The sequence below is a fragment of the Camellia sinensis genome, chromosome 2 (genome assembly GCF_055761805.1).
Source record: "Camellia sinensis isolate YWXY chromosome 2, ASM5576180v1, whole genome shotgun sequence".
Taxonomy (NCBI): Eukaryota; Viridiplantae; Streptophyta; class Magnoliopsida; order Ericales; family Theaceae; genus Camellia; species Camellia sinensis.
In genome coordinates this window covers 230,810,749-230,826,234 of record NC_138962.1, presented here as the reverse complement: position 1 = coordinate 230,826,234, position 15,486 = coordinate 230,810,749, and the positions used below count along the sequence as shown (strand labels likewise).

The 15,486-nt window shown below is 46.0% G+C and overlaps 1 protein-coding gene across 1 annotated transcript; it reads left to right on the top strand.

The window, feature by feature from the left end:
- The first annotated feature begins 12,948 nt into the window (after nt 1-12,948).
- On the top strand, nt 12,949-13,599 carry LOC145819824 (uncharacterized). The gene is made up of 2 exons (XM_082913683.1): nt 12,949-13,035; nt 13,265-13,599. The coding sequence occupies exons 1-2, from the start codon at nt 12,970-12,972 to the stop codon at nt 13,547-13,549; spliced, it is 351 nt and encodes a 116-aa protein (XP_082769809.1). The 5' UTR covers nt 12,949-12,969; the 3' UTR covers nt 13,550-13,599.
- The last annotated feature ends 1,887 nt before the right edge of the window (nt 13,600-15,486 follow it).

The following is a 15,486-nucleotide window of genomic DNA, read 5'->3' as shown; positions in this document are numbered from 1 at the left end:
GTACATCATCCAAGTTTCGTCTTCGACATGCAGAATAGCCTCGTCTGGGAATAGGTACTCAACTGCTTCATCCCCATCCACTGGGTGATTGGTTAGGAATTCTGCTACCGCTTTTCCCTTTACTGACTTACGCGTCACATATTTCAGATCGAATTTGGAAAGCAGAAGCAACCAACGGGCTAGCCTACCCGTAAGTGCCGGTTTCTCCAAGAGATATTTGATGGGATCTAATCTCGAAACCAGTATTACAGAGTGAGCAAACAGGTAGTGCCGCAACTTCCTAGTAGCCCATACCAAGGCCAAACAAGCCTTCTTCAGCGGAGTGTAGCGGGTCTCGTAACCCAGCATCTTCTTGCTGAGGTAGTAGATAGCTCTTTCCACTTTGTCCTCAGACTCATGCACGAGCATGCAGCCCATCGTAGTTTTAGTCACTGAAAGGTACAGGATCAATGGTTTCCCTGGCTCAAGCGGTGACAACATAGGTGGATTCTGTAAATATTGTTTAATCTATTCAAAAGCAGTTTGGCATCGGCCGTCCCATTGGAACTTCTTTCCTTTCTTCAGGAGACCAAAGAGTGGTTCACAAGTCAAGGTTAATTTAGAAATAAACCGTCTTATGAATTACACTTTACCCAGAAAGCCTCTCACCTCATTTTCAGTCCTTGGTGGTGGCATTTCTAAGATGGCCTTGATTTTGGAAGGGTCGACTTCGATACCTCTCTGTGTAATCAAGAACCCCAGCATTTTCCCTGCTATAACACCAAACGTACACTTCTGAGGATTCAGCTAGAACCGAAATTCTCTGATCCTTTGGAAGAACTTTTGCAAGGCGGTGTAGTGGCCCTCTCTTTCCTTGGACTTGATAATCATGTCGTCCACGTACACCTCAACCTCTTTGTGGATCATGTCGCGCAATATTATGGTCGCAACCCGTTGATATGTAGCTCCAGCATTCTTCAGCCCAAACGGCATCACCCTATAACAATAGGTCCCCCACGAGGCGGTAAAAGTAGTCTTTTCCCGGTCTTCGGGTGCCATTACAATCTGATTGTAGCCTGAAAAGCCATCCATAAACGAAAGCAACGCATGCCCCGCAGTGAAGTCCACTAACTCATCGATATGAGGTAAAGGAAAGTCGTCCTTCGGATTGGCTTTGTTCAAATCCCTGAAGTCCACACATACCCGAATTCTGCCATCCTTCTTTGGTACTGGAACTATGTTGGTCAACCAAGTTGGGTATTCGGATACTAGCAGGAACCCTGTGTCAATTTGCTTGGTAACCTCTTCTTTGATCTTGATGGCCCAATCCGGGCGAATCCTTCCGAGCTTCTGCTTGACAGGTCGGGCCTCTGGGTCAAGAGGGATTCGGTGCTGTACAATCTCTGGATCGATTCCAGGCATGTCTTCATAGGACCACGCGAAAACATATTTGAAATCTTTTAATAAAGCAACTAAGCGCTCGTGCTCCTCCGAAGACAACGTGGACCCGATCTGGACCAGCCACGAGTCCTTCTCAGTACCAACATTAATTTGGGTGATTTCATCAACCAGTGGTTTTACAAATCTCTCCTTCTCTTGTTCTAGCAAATATTTCAAAACCGGAAGAATTTCTTCCTCATCGTTTTCATCAAAGTTTTAAAAGTCAGAATTAATGCAATAAATCAAGGGTACAGAAAAGTAATCGAAGGCCACAGCCGCACAATTCTCATTAAGTACTGCATCCAGTTGTAGACGTCCCCGAACGTCCCGGGAGGGAATCCCGTTTTGTTCTTTGGGGCTCACTACTGTTCAGGACTCAATGTCACGGTTCTTAATCTGATCTCACAATATGCGATGTGAGATTGATAAATCACCTAAGAGTCTAAATCTGGAAAATCGTTTTGAAAAATAGATTTTTAGAAAGAAGTGCCAAACATGGACTGCTTTGCCAGATATAGAGTCACCACCTAAATGTTTTATTTTTGGGAAATTTAGGAAACCCTGACTCGTTGCCTAAGGCTGCATGTCCGTCATCACCAAAGTTGCCTCGGCTCGGGAACTTGGGTACGATTGGGGAAGGTTAGCTATGAGCACCCCCGCTTGCCCGATCAAAGATCGGCCACTACTAAACATGATATCTCGTTTTTGAAAACACATGCGTTCTTATTCCGATTAATTAGCTAGAATTACTATGTGATGCGCGCAGCAAAACAAGTATAGACTAGTTTGCCTAATTTGGAACAAAGCATCGCATATCCGTTTGTTTGGAAAATGATTTGAAGTTTGCTACTCATAAGTAGGGTAAAACACGGATTTCAATGAATTATTCCAATTCAAGCACTCCAACCTTCACCCACAGGCATTCAGGCAGTTATATCACATAAGCATATAGTCTCATGGTAAACATGCTATCATGGCAACACTTATACGCATGCAGTATGCTAAAGCATAAACGCTTACCTAGTACTCTGAGCTAAAACAAGGAACATGTTAGTAATCAAATGTATGATCCAAGTCCATGTTAAGATGGCTAATGCATCGCATACAAAATGCAACTAGAATAGGCTCCGCTAATCTAAGGATGGCATGTGAAATGCAACAACTCAATACACGTATTCAACTTGGAATTTGAAATAATGTGTAGTTAGTATGATGCACCAAGCCCGGTGCATGCAATACAAATGAATGATGCAAACATGCATAGCATAAGGATGCTAATTGAAACATGCCCTAGAACTAACCATCATAAGCGGTTAAGTAAAAGGGAGAAAGAAATGGCACTTGGAAGACATGCATCACACACACGCACGCTTATTACAAAATTGCCCTCTCTCGGAGGGTCCGAATGAATAATACAAATTAATTAATTAACAGTCTAATTAAATATTACAGATCCTTAATTAATTAAACAAATTAATTAAATTACTGAAAGCGGTAAAACAGCCTCGGGAAGAGGGACGAATGCATGCACGCTTGGCTCCGCTCGGAAATCCACCACCATGCTCATGTTGCCTCTATTTACACTGCTCTGCATCTCGAGGACTGCACAAGTCTCAAGGTTACTTCTGGACTACTCCCTAAGCACTGTGGGAGGTCACCGACCAAGAGGAAACACCACTGGCCAAGGAATTATGGTCATCGACCAAAAATTAGATCACCGGCACTATTTTGGTAGTCGACCGGCACTAAAAGTTGCCGACTGGCCATCTCCTCCTGCAGAACACTGGTTGACAGCAGTAGAGGACAGACAGAGCATGACAAAGCATTTACAATGCAATATTTACACCACCACCCTCCTTATCATGTTATGAACTCAAAGGAGTGTGGTCCTCAACCCTCGGGCCATCAATCATGCGTTTCGATGCACGATGGCTAAAGAGGCCAAGTGTGCAATTTCAATATCAAATGAAATGCACACAAGAGAAATAATAGGCCTCCAACCTCTATCATGTTTGATTCAAGAGGCAAGAGATGCATGCATGCATGCAAGTAACACTAATGCAACATGATTATGTTAAGGTGACGAGGATGCCAAATGCAATGCAACCTAGACAAGCATCCAATAATATGTGAGAACATATCAAGCATATGACAAGATGCAAGCTAACAAGCATGCAAAATACAACTTAAGCATGCAAGCATGCAAGATGCAACATGGACAGCATGTCAATAAGCTTATGACCTAAACAATGCAACCACACATGGCATGCAACAAAAGATAAAATAGAGCAAGCATGCGACAACATGTATAGACGCGCCCGTGGGCCTCATGCTACAGTTCGGACTCGATTTGTGTCACGGTTCTTAATCTGAACCAAAGAGTCCAAATCTGGCAAATCGTTTTGAAAAACAGATTTTTGAAAAAGTAGTGCCAAACATGGACTGCTTTGCCAGATACAGAGTCGCCACCTAAATATTTTTTATGGGAGAATTTAGGAAACCCTGACTCGGTGCCGAAGGCCACATGTCCGTCATCACCGGAGTTGTCTCGGCTCGGGAGCTTGGGTACGATCGGGGAAGGTCAGCTATGAGCACCCCCTTTCGCCCGGTCCGAAGACCGGCCTCTACTAACCGTGATATCCGTTTTTGAAAACTTTATGTGTTCTTAAACCAATTGTTAGCCTAGAATTACTATGTTATGCGCGCGGCAAACAAGTATAGACCGAATCGCCCAAATTGGAAATAAAACATTTTCTGTTCGTTTTGAAAATGGTTTGCTACTCGTAAGTAGGCTAAAATGCAGGTTTTGCCACCTTCAAGTGGGCTTTTGGAAAAGATGGTTTTGCCACTATCTAGTGGGCTTAAAAATCGCAGTTTTAACGCATTATCCCAATTTAAGCAATTTGACCTCCACCCACAGGCATTTAAGCAGTTTATCTCATGTAAGCACTTAGCCGCATGGCAAGCATACTGTCATGGCAACACTCACACGCATGCTGGATGCTAAAGCAAAAATACTTACATCGTACTCCGTGCCAAAACAGTAAACTAGTTAGCAAACATGCATGTCCTAGTTCATGTTAAAAGTGGCTAATGCATCACATGCAAAATGCGATCTAGGCAGGCTCGGCTAGCCCTAAACATGGCATATGAAATGCGATCAACTATCACATAGTCAATTTTTGAATTGAAGTACGAATGCAGTTAGCGTGATGTACCGAGCCTAATGCATGTCAACAAATGCATGAATGCACGCATGCATAGCATAAGGTATGCTAAAATAAATATGCCCTAATCTACCATCATAAGCAGGTAAATAAAAGGGAGAAAAAAGTGGGGGTTGGAAGACATACACACACGCACGCACACTTATTACAAATATGCCCTCGCTCGGAGGGACCAAATAAATATTACAAATTAATTAACTACGCAAGCTAATTAAATATTACAAATTAATTAACAAATTAATTATTCTAAGAAAACAGTAAACCGCCTCGGGAAGCGCGCCGCCATGCGCAAGCTGCCTCTGTTTTCCTCCCTTTCCTCCTCTGGAGGTGGTCAAAACCTCAGGACTACATCCTTGGACAGAGGGGATCGTCACCGGCTAGATGAAATTTCCACCGGCAGTGTTGTATGGCCATCGGCACAAAGTTGAAGCTGTCGGCAGAGAAAATGGTGCCGGTCGGCACATTACACTGCCGGTCGGCAGAGTATTCCTACAGAACCTGCAACTCACAGCAACAGAGGGCAAAACAAGGCATGGCAGCATATTTCAAGGCATGTATGCACCAACCATGTCTCTTATCATTGTAATGACTCAAAGGGACATGTGCCTCGGTTCTCGGACCACCAATCACGCATTTCCATGCATGATGGCCCAAGGAACCAAGTATGCAACTTTGGTTTCAAATGCAATGCAAACCAATCAAACAAATTAGGCCCAATTCCTATCACCAATTCAAGGAACAAGGCATGCATACAAAATGCAATGCAACCTAGGCATACAAGCTAGGAATGCAACATGGCATGGCAATTAACTCATGCAAGCATACAAGCATGCATATGGCAATACAAATAAGTGCAAAGATGGACTTAAACATGAATTAGGCAGCTCTAAAATAGGCCTAAAACAGTAGCCAAAAGTGCTATAAAATGAAGGCTAAATGGCATGCACACACACATACACATAAGGGCCAACACTTAAGCACAAAACGAGCAATATTCAAGCACACTTGAAAGGAGGAATCATGGACTAATTAGCATGCAACATAAGTATTGAAATCATGTTAGGATGGTGCGAAACCAAGCAACAAAATCAAGCCAAAACATGCAACGAATAGTCCAAGTGTTCAAAGCAAATCAATAAGGCATTGAACTACACTTAACATGACCAAACATGGCATGCATAGAAGGACCAAAATCAGAGGTTTAGCATGTTAAAACAAAGCTAAAGGACTACTTAGATGGCATCTAAATGGCCCAAATACAAAGGCATGCACCATGGCCAAAACATGGAGCATTGCAACACATGTTTTCAAAGCATTAAAGAGACATGCAAGGCAATCCAACAAGCATGGAAATGGGACTGAAATAGCATGTAGGATGATTCCAAATCATCAAAACAATGCAAAGATGGCATGCTACACATGCACATACTCAAGGCCAACAAGCCCAAATACAAAGGAGCTATATAATGCATGCAAAGATCGACCCAAACGATTATGGACATAGCTAAAACATGGCAAAATAAGCACATAATCTTCACAAATGCAAGCCTAAAACATGCTCCAACAAAGGCTAACAACCTAGAACATGTTAAGGCACAAATAAGGCATTACATGGCAACTATGCTAAACATGCATGAAGTTCCAAAACCAACTTTAAATCATGTTATATCATGGATATATAAGCATGAAAAACAAACCAAACATGCTCAACACACACTCAAGCATAGGCTTCCTTAAGAGGCCAAAATGTGTCCTTTTCAAGGACAACAAGGAGAGGGGGTGGCCCTCTCCTTCTTGGGACTTCAAAGCATCATCTTCACCACTGAAATCCCTCAAGATTTCAGTGGTGAAGAGACCTCAACACCAAAATCCCGGAGCTAGCACAAAATGGCTCAAAATGAGGCCTTTTGAGGCCTAAGGGTGGTCAACAACCCTCAAACAACAAAACACTCTTAATAAACAATAAAGAGGGCTTAAAAATAGAACTTTTTTATGTTATACAATAATCACAAAAACAGCTCTAAGACTAGTAGAAAATTGATGCAAAAAGGGGAAAAAAAAAGACTAGTTTCTCACCCTTGATGCCTTCTTCAACAAAGATGCTCCAATGGCCTCCTTGAGCTTGAATCCAAGACCAAAACTTCAAAACACACTCTTTAGAACCTCAGCTCCTAGAGGAAGGTGAAACACTAGGTGTTTGTGTGCAATAATGAGACACAAAACACCTAGTGTGCAAAATGAGAGGAAAAGAGAGATAGGTTGTGTATGTCTAACCCTAACCCTAGAAAACCAGAGCTCTCCTCTGTCTTCTCTCCTCAAAAATGTCTAAAGGCTCTCCCCTTTGCCTTAGAGAGAGCTTCTCTCTATATGCCTCTTGTAAAGCTTCCAAGACAAGCTTTGCAAGAGGGAGATCCCTCCATACACGTGTATGGAGGGGAGCAAAAGCAATACAGCTGTCTAAAAATATCTGCAAAAGCAGATGAACAGCAATCGGCCGGCCAAAAATGCCATCTTGGCCAAAAAGAGTGCCGGTCGGCAACAAAAAGTGCCGACCGGCAACAAAGAGTGCCGGCCGGCAAACTATATTGCCGGTGGCAGCAAAAACCAGCCGGTGGCATCTAGCCACTGCCGGTGATGGGTGGGGATGGTCTACAAGCCCCACCTTGCCTCTCAAGGGCAAGATGTAAGTGTTTGGTGCAAAACCAGACACTAAACGGTCGAGTTCGGGGATCCTGAGGCAAGGCGCGCGAGCCGAGACCTCCGGGAACTCCAAACGAACACAAACATGGATAATCACCGAGTGTTCAAACGGTGACGTCCAAGTCTTGAGGACGGTCAAAAATGGGGTGTCTACAGTTGCCCCTCTTTGACAGAACTCGAAAGTCATAACAATGACGGGAGTGAATGTCAAAGCCCAGAGACGACCAATTTTTGACAAGGCCGAAGACTCAGACAAGCATACAAGACAAATAAGGTATGCGCCCGGAGGCAGGGGCAAAATGCAAGACAATGCACGAAGCCGAGCATAACTTATGATCATGCAAAGAAAGCTGTAATGAAGCAAACATGCGACAATTTTAAGCTAGCATACCAAACTACACTACAATGCAGAAAGGATATAAGAGAATTATGGAATTCTCAATACGTCTCACTCGGGAGATACCATACCTGTGCGGCTCGTCCGGTTGCACCAGCTGCAAATGAACCGTACATACAATATCGTGCCTGAAAAGAAAACAAACTTAACAGGTGCAATATGGTTAGCAACATGCATGACAATGCAAGGATAGTGGTATACTCGAAATGCGTGACAGCGCAAAGCAAGTGGGGGGCATAACAATGCTGTGAAAATACAAACATGTAAGTGGAGCATGCGGTCTACGCAGGCAACGAAATTGATCATAAGCATGCGATCTACGCAGATAATGAAGTTTAACAAATATGCGGTCTACGCAGGTAAAGCATGCGGTCTACGCAGGTAATGAAATTGATAATGCGGTCTACACAATTAAAACATGCAGTCTACGCAGGTATTGAAATTAAACATGCGGTCTACGCAATCAAAGCATGCGGTCTACGCAGGTAATGAAAATAACAATGCGGTCTACGCAATCAAAACATGCGGTCTACGCAATTTAAACATGTGGTCTACGCAATCAAAACATGCGGTCTACGCAGGTAATGAAATTAAGCATGCGGTCTACGCAATCAAAACATGCGGTCTACGTAGGTAATGAAAATGATAATGCGGTCTACACAATCAAAACATGCGGTCTACGCAAGTAAAACATGCGGTCTACGCAGGTATTAGAATTAAACATGCGGTCTATGCAATCAAAACATGCGGTCTACGCAAGTAATGAAAATGATAATGCGGTCTACGCAATCAAAACATGCGGTCTACGCAGGTAATGAAAATGATAATGCGGTCTACGCAATCAAAACATGCGGTCTACGCAGGTAAGGAAATTAAGCATGCGGTCTACGCAATCAAAACATGCGGTCTACGCAGGTAATGAAAATAACAATGCGGTCTACGCAATCAAAATATGCGGTCTACGCAGGTAATGAAAATGATAATGCGGTCTACGCAATCAAAACATGCGGTCTACGCAGGTAATGAAATTAACATACGGTCTACGCAATCAAAACATGCGGTCTACGCAGGTAATGAAATTAAGCATGCGGTCTACGCAATCAAAACATGCGGTCTACGCAGGTAATGAAAATGATAATGCGGTCTACGCAATCAAAACATGCAGTCTACGCAGGTAATGAAATTAAGCATGCGGTCTACGCAATCAAAACATGCGGTCTACGCAGGTATTGAAATTAACATGCGGTCTACGCAAATAAAGAATTAACGCAAGGAAAGAATAAATATGCGGTCTACGCAAGTAAAGAATTGACATGCATGACAATGCAAAATGCGATGAGATGCGCAAAACAACGCGACAGAATGCAATGCACAAAACAGTGCGACGATTTGAAATGCACAAAACAGTGCAATGCGCAGAACAGCGCGAGGTTTGAAATGCACAAAACAGTGCGATGGTTTGAAATGCACAAAACAGTGCGACGGTTTGAAATGCACAAAACAGTGCGACGGTTTGAAATGCACAAAACAGTGCGACGGTTTGAAATGCACAAAACAGTGCAATGCGCAGGACAGCGCGAGGTTTGAAATGCACAAAACAGTGCGACGGTTTGAAATGCACAAAACAGTGCAATGCGCAGGACAGCGCGAGGTTTGAAATGCACAAAACAGTGCAATGCGCAGGACAGCGCGAGGTTTGAAATGCACAAAACAGTGCAATGCGCAGGACAGCGCGAGGTTTGAAATGCACAAAACAGTGCAATGCTAAGTGCGACATGCATGCCACACGGAATGTAAATGGGCTTAAATGCGCAACAACGCACGTATTCCAGAATGCATGACAATGCATGGAATGGAAATGCAATGATGATGCATGAGAAATGTGCATGACAATGCAAAGGGGTGCGTGTTGCAACGCATGTAACACGTGCATAACAATGCAAATGTGTGGCGCGTGACAGCGCGATGTAATGCACCGAAGTAGTGTGATGAACTTGTGCGACACACACATGGGGTAACTTTTGAATTCAAAAGGATACAAAAAGGATACACCTTGTACGAATTCGAGTGCTACGCACTGGAGACACGGCCCGCGGTCAGAACGGAGGCCGGTTGAGCGTCGGAGATGCACTTTCTTGCACTTTCTTGAGCTATGAAGACCCAAAACAGCTCAAAAGGCCTAAACAAGGCTGTGGGAACCCCACCGGCCGAAAGGGGAGGCCACCGGCTGGCCATCGGCATAAAAACAATTCTATCGGCACAAAAAAGTGCCGGCCGGCACAAAATATTGCCGACCGGCAAACAGTTGCTGGTGCGGGGCAGTTTTGTTTTTTCACCTTGGGTGTTATAAAATAGGGCTTCAAGCCCTATTTTCTCATTTCCTCCACGCCGAAAACTCTTGCCCTCTCTCTCTAGAGCTTTTTCTCTTCCCCGTTTCTCCGTTTCTTCGCGTTCTACGCCCGTTTCGTCGTCGGATTCGCATTTCTCTTCGCGTTTCGGACGTTTTCGACCGATCACATTCTCGTTTCGGTGCCTCGTTTGGCGTTCTAGCCTTTTCGGGGTTCGTTCCCCCCACTTTCCTCTTCATTTCCGTGCCCTTTCACATTCCGGCCTTCCCGGCCATTTTCGACCCTCTCGGGAGTTGACTTTTCAATTGACTCTTCGCATTCCGACTCGGTTTTCCTTTTCCGGGCCATTTTCACACCATTCTCTACATGGCGGACGACATTCCACGTGGCGGGACTCCCCCGGACCACGAGATGGATCCTGGGGTCGAGCTCTTACCATTGAGCGAGCGCCCGTTCGACCCGGTGCCCGACCGGCCGGCGATCCACGTTCTGCCCCCAGACGGCCTGCGTCAGTTCCGGAGCTTTGAGAGATACGCGGCGCCTGAGCTACTGCTGCGTGAGCCTACCTCCCACCTTTCATTCGGCACTTCCGAGGTAACTTTCTTCTTTCTGCTTTACTTTCCGCAATGTAGGATACAAAACTGCCATAGTTAGTTGTATTCTTTAACTGCTGAAATCTGATATACCGTAGACTGTAGTTGACTGTAAACATACATACAACTGATATCTGCTTGAGACTGACACATGCACACACACTGCACTAGTCCTGAATCACCCAAACACACAGCACACACTGTATTCTACTGCACACACACTGGTACCCAGTATTTGTCTGAATCTGTCAAACTTGCATACATGCCATATCTGTTCTGAAACGCCCAAACATGCTGACACAGCACACGTATTTTACTGTAAGCACACCGGCACCCGGTATCTGCCTGAATCTGACAAACTTGCATACATGCCATATCTGTCTTTTCAAAACTGCATTTTGAATGTTGTCTTGCAATTGTTGTTTTCTGTTTGCAGGAGGGTTCCCATACCATCCGCGGGTATGGGAATACTGGCGCGCGGGAGTGGTATGACGAGCTCCCTGATGCGGTCCAGCGCATCGTGGATCGGGCGGGCTTCGGCACCTTCTGCCGAGGGCTCTCCAGGTTGTCCACCTGCAGACCTCTTCTTGCCGCTCTGGCGGAGAGGTGGTGGGACACCACCGATTCTTTCCACTTTTCTGCTGCGGGGGATATTATGATGACCCCTTATGACTTCTCGATGCTCACAGGCATCGGGGTAGGGGGGGATCCGATCCCCTTCGACACTGACATGGACGAGTGGACCGCCGCTCAGGTCCATCTACTGGGGGAGGCGCCACCGCTAGCTCGTCCAGGCTTCGTCCGATATTCCTGGTTCGAGGCACAGTTCAGGGTCCAGCCCGCATTGGGGGAGGAGGTGCAGATGACCGAGGAGGACGTGGAGAGGTATGCGCGCGGCTTCCTCATGTTCCTATTCGGGACTACTATCTTCGCCGACCGGGCGAACACCGTGCCTCTCTGTCTCCTCAGCGCACTGGTGGACGTCCGGGACATCTTGCACTACGATTGGGGCGGCGCTGCTCTGGCCACCTTATACGGATATATGAGCTCGGCTTCTCGCGGCAGCGGCCAGCTGCTCGGAGGTTACTGGCGAGCTTGGGAGGTACATTCCTTCTCCGCTTTCCATTTCTGTCCGATATTCTCTGTACTCTGTACACTGCACACACTGCGGTCTACTTTACACTCACTGTATACTGTACACACGGCACACACATACATTCTGCTTTACACTGACTGTACACTGCTCACACTGTACACTGTACACAATACACTGCACAACACACGGCTCTGCCATTTCTGCTTTATTTTGTATATCCTGCTTTATCTGATGGTCATACTGACATCTGTTTTGCAGCTGTGGGTTTACGCCTACTTCCCTAGGCTTGCACCTGTACCAGTTGCGGAGCCTCCTCCGGCTGTTCCCTTCTCGATTCGCTTTGACGGGAGATGCACCCGGCGACCACGGGAGACATTCGGCTTCTTCCGCCGATACTTCGATACCATTACCCCGGCCGAGGTATGCTTTACTTTCAGTTCATTTAGCTTCGCTTTCCCACTGCATGTTTCAATAACAGTAGATAACAAACTGTCTGTTACTTTCAGATCACATGGCGGCCATGGGCTTCGCTGCCGTCGGCTATGCGGGGTCGGTTCCCTGGTGCTGAGGAGACCTCGCGTTTTCGGATCTTGCTAGAGGGCCCGGTCTGTCGGGCTTGGTACCTGGGGGAGCGTTTTCTACGCCAGACCCGCGGGTTACCTGAGCAGATAGTCCCGGCTCACCCTCCTGCAGAGATGAGGGAGACCGAGGGGCTGACCCCTGAGCAGCTGGATGATTACTCCATCGGCTGGGAGGAGGCTGGCTTTCGAGGCACCGGCGACTATCAGGAGTACGTGTGGACGTACCTGATGCGTCCCTTGAGCGGTCGTCGAGCAGAGGGGGCCAGGCCTGTAGCATCGGCGTCTGGGGCCGGAGCGGGAGCAGGGGCTGGATCTTCGAGGAGGGCCCGGGTCCGTGGTAGGGGTGGAGCGCGGGGAGGACGAGGAGCTGGCTGGCCTGCCCTGCCTGCTGTACTGACTTTCCAGGGGCAGGGTGGGTCGACCTATCAGATTCCCTTCGCCCCTCCACCGGCTGGTCATGAGTTCATTGACGTCCCCGACCTTCCGCCGGTATGTATCACTGCACTTCGTACAGTTATTTCATTTCAATTTACTTGATATTCCACAGAATACTAATGCATCTGATACCTTTGCAGGCTTCTTCTGAGTACACCCGTCAGTCGTTGGCGATGAATGCCTCGTTGATGGGGATGCTCCAGCGGACATTTGACCTCCTAGCCGTCTACAGCATACCGGTATGTCCTTCTGACACTGGCCTCAAACCATTCATACACTGATTCACATAATCTGATGCACGGCACAACACCCGATACACTGATCTCGCAGCATCTGATACACTGCATACACTACATTCTGCACTGATAAACTGCTCACGGCATTCATACACTGTATTCAACATTGCATTCTGCACTGATAAACTGTCTACAGTATACTGATGCATTTCACTTTTGTGCACTTTTTCAGCCTCCTTTCCAGATTCCCATGGCAGGAGGTGCTCCAGCTAGACCTGCTGTCCCTGCTCGGGGGAGAGACGAGGAGGGCAGGATATTTCCCCGCACTAGGGGTGGGCGTACTCACGTCGGGAGTAGCTCGCGAGCTCCAGTTCCGGACGACGACGACGACGATGAGTCAGAGGCAGAGGCAGGGTCATCGGAGGAGGAGACCGGAGACGGTTCTAGCTCGGGCTCTGACGACGACGCTGACGATGCTCCTGGACCTTCGTCCAGGAAGAGGACCAGGACGGACTGACAGCCCTTGGAGTCGCTGGACACAGATGCAGATTTTTGCTATCTTTTCTTTCTTTCTTTGTACTTTTCTTTTTGTTTGGTAGATAGATTACCTTGTACTGCCGCAGGCAGATTTTGTTTCCAAAGCTTGTACATTTGAAAAGATAGTGAAATGAAACAGCCTTTTTATCTGAAAAAGTGTTTACATTTACGCATTTCATGCGTTGCATCGCATCTCATCATGTTACACCTCAATGTAAATGGAATTGATTGGTTGTCTGAAAATTGAACACTTGCACTGTAATAATCAGATAACTAAACAGCCAACAGCAAAATAACCCAAGCGACCCACTACCTGATTCTTGAACACACAGCCCTTACTCTGTTGGGGATTGATCTGCATACAGCCCAAAACACAGCATTCGATTCATTCTACACACAGCAAACTCTGAACAAACGGCCCAATCTGACAAGACGGAGCTCAAAGACGGAACCGGTTGGAGTCGAAACACGCTCGAATGTAGAGAATGGCACAGCATTCTGAGCATAAATGCTTTTTGAAATCAAATGAGGGTTTTTCAAACCGGGATATCGAGCCTACCACTGAACACAGCGGGGAGGACTTAAACAAAGAGGTACACGACCTAAATACAACGAGACACGCTCGGGAGAGACTCAAAACAAAAGACGAGACCGTCAAATGAAAGAGACACGACACACAGACGCGTAAACGAAGATGGGGGACCTCGGATCACGAGGAGCCAGTTCAATCTGGGTATTGCTTCCCACCCTTTCTCATTTGTGATCCTCACATCACTCGACTCTCAAGCTCGGATTTTCTCTCAAAACCCTTTTCCTCTCTTTTCTCTCAACTTACACCTCTCTATTCTTCAATCTCTCATTTTTCATCCCTCCCCGGGGTGATTGATGGATAAATAGAAAGGTGTGGGTTCATGCTCAACACCGTTAGCTCACGGCTATTTCTTCTGGCGGGTAGAGCGCCCTTCTGGCAAGTACGTCGATGACGGGGGAAAGACAGAACGCCTGGCTCAACTGTGCCCCTAGTTCATCATTTTAACCATTCTTTGTTTTTGCTTTTTACTAAAATAGTTTTGATCAAAATGAGAGTCGGATTAACATACTTGTTCGATTTTTGACTTGAAAACCGTGCAAGTCAGGCAGCAAGCACTGAAAATTTTCCTTTTTTGGGTCCAAGACAATGGTCCGATTTTGGAAAATGGAATAGTTTTCGAGAAAATAGTCAACTTCAGTAAAAATTTTCAAAAACTATTTTTCAAACAGCTGATGCTCAACAAGCATAGAACTTACCCTTCGAGATGCGCAACCTCGGATCGGAGGCAATGGAAAATTGCCCCTGGTTTAAAGGGGGTGGGAGGCAACGGAAAGTTGCCCCTAGTTTAGGATGGTGCCGCAGCAATCTGCAGACAGTCTTCATTGGCGGTGGTCGAGCTCTTGGACACAGCGATGACGAAGACGGTCACAACATATATATGGACACAATCACCTTGAAGGGTGTTGGCCACTGGACTTTGGGGATGAAATCGAAACCATTGCATGGACTGAGGCGCTATGAAAGCGTTGGGGGCTGGACTTCATGATGAAGTTGCCTACGTATCCCAAACATGGGAATCAAGCCTTACGTAGTTCCGGCTAAGGTACACTCGGGTATTTTAACCTTCACTTTTTTTTTTTAGGCTCTCACTTTTGCCAAGGCGCCCAATGCGGGTTTTCGACCTTGCAAGCTTTTTTTTATCTTCTATTTCTTTTTTCTTGCATTTTTCTTTTTCTTTTCTTTTTTGCATCTTTTGTCTTTTTCTTTTCTTTTCTTCTTTTTTGTATTTTTGCTTTTTTTGTATTTTTCTCTTGCTCTAACTTTTGCCTGGGTCGCCCTTCTGGGTTTTCGACCCAGCGAGCCTCTCAAAGGGTAAAAAAGTGTAG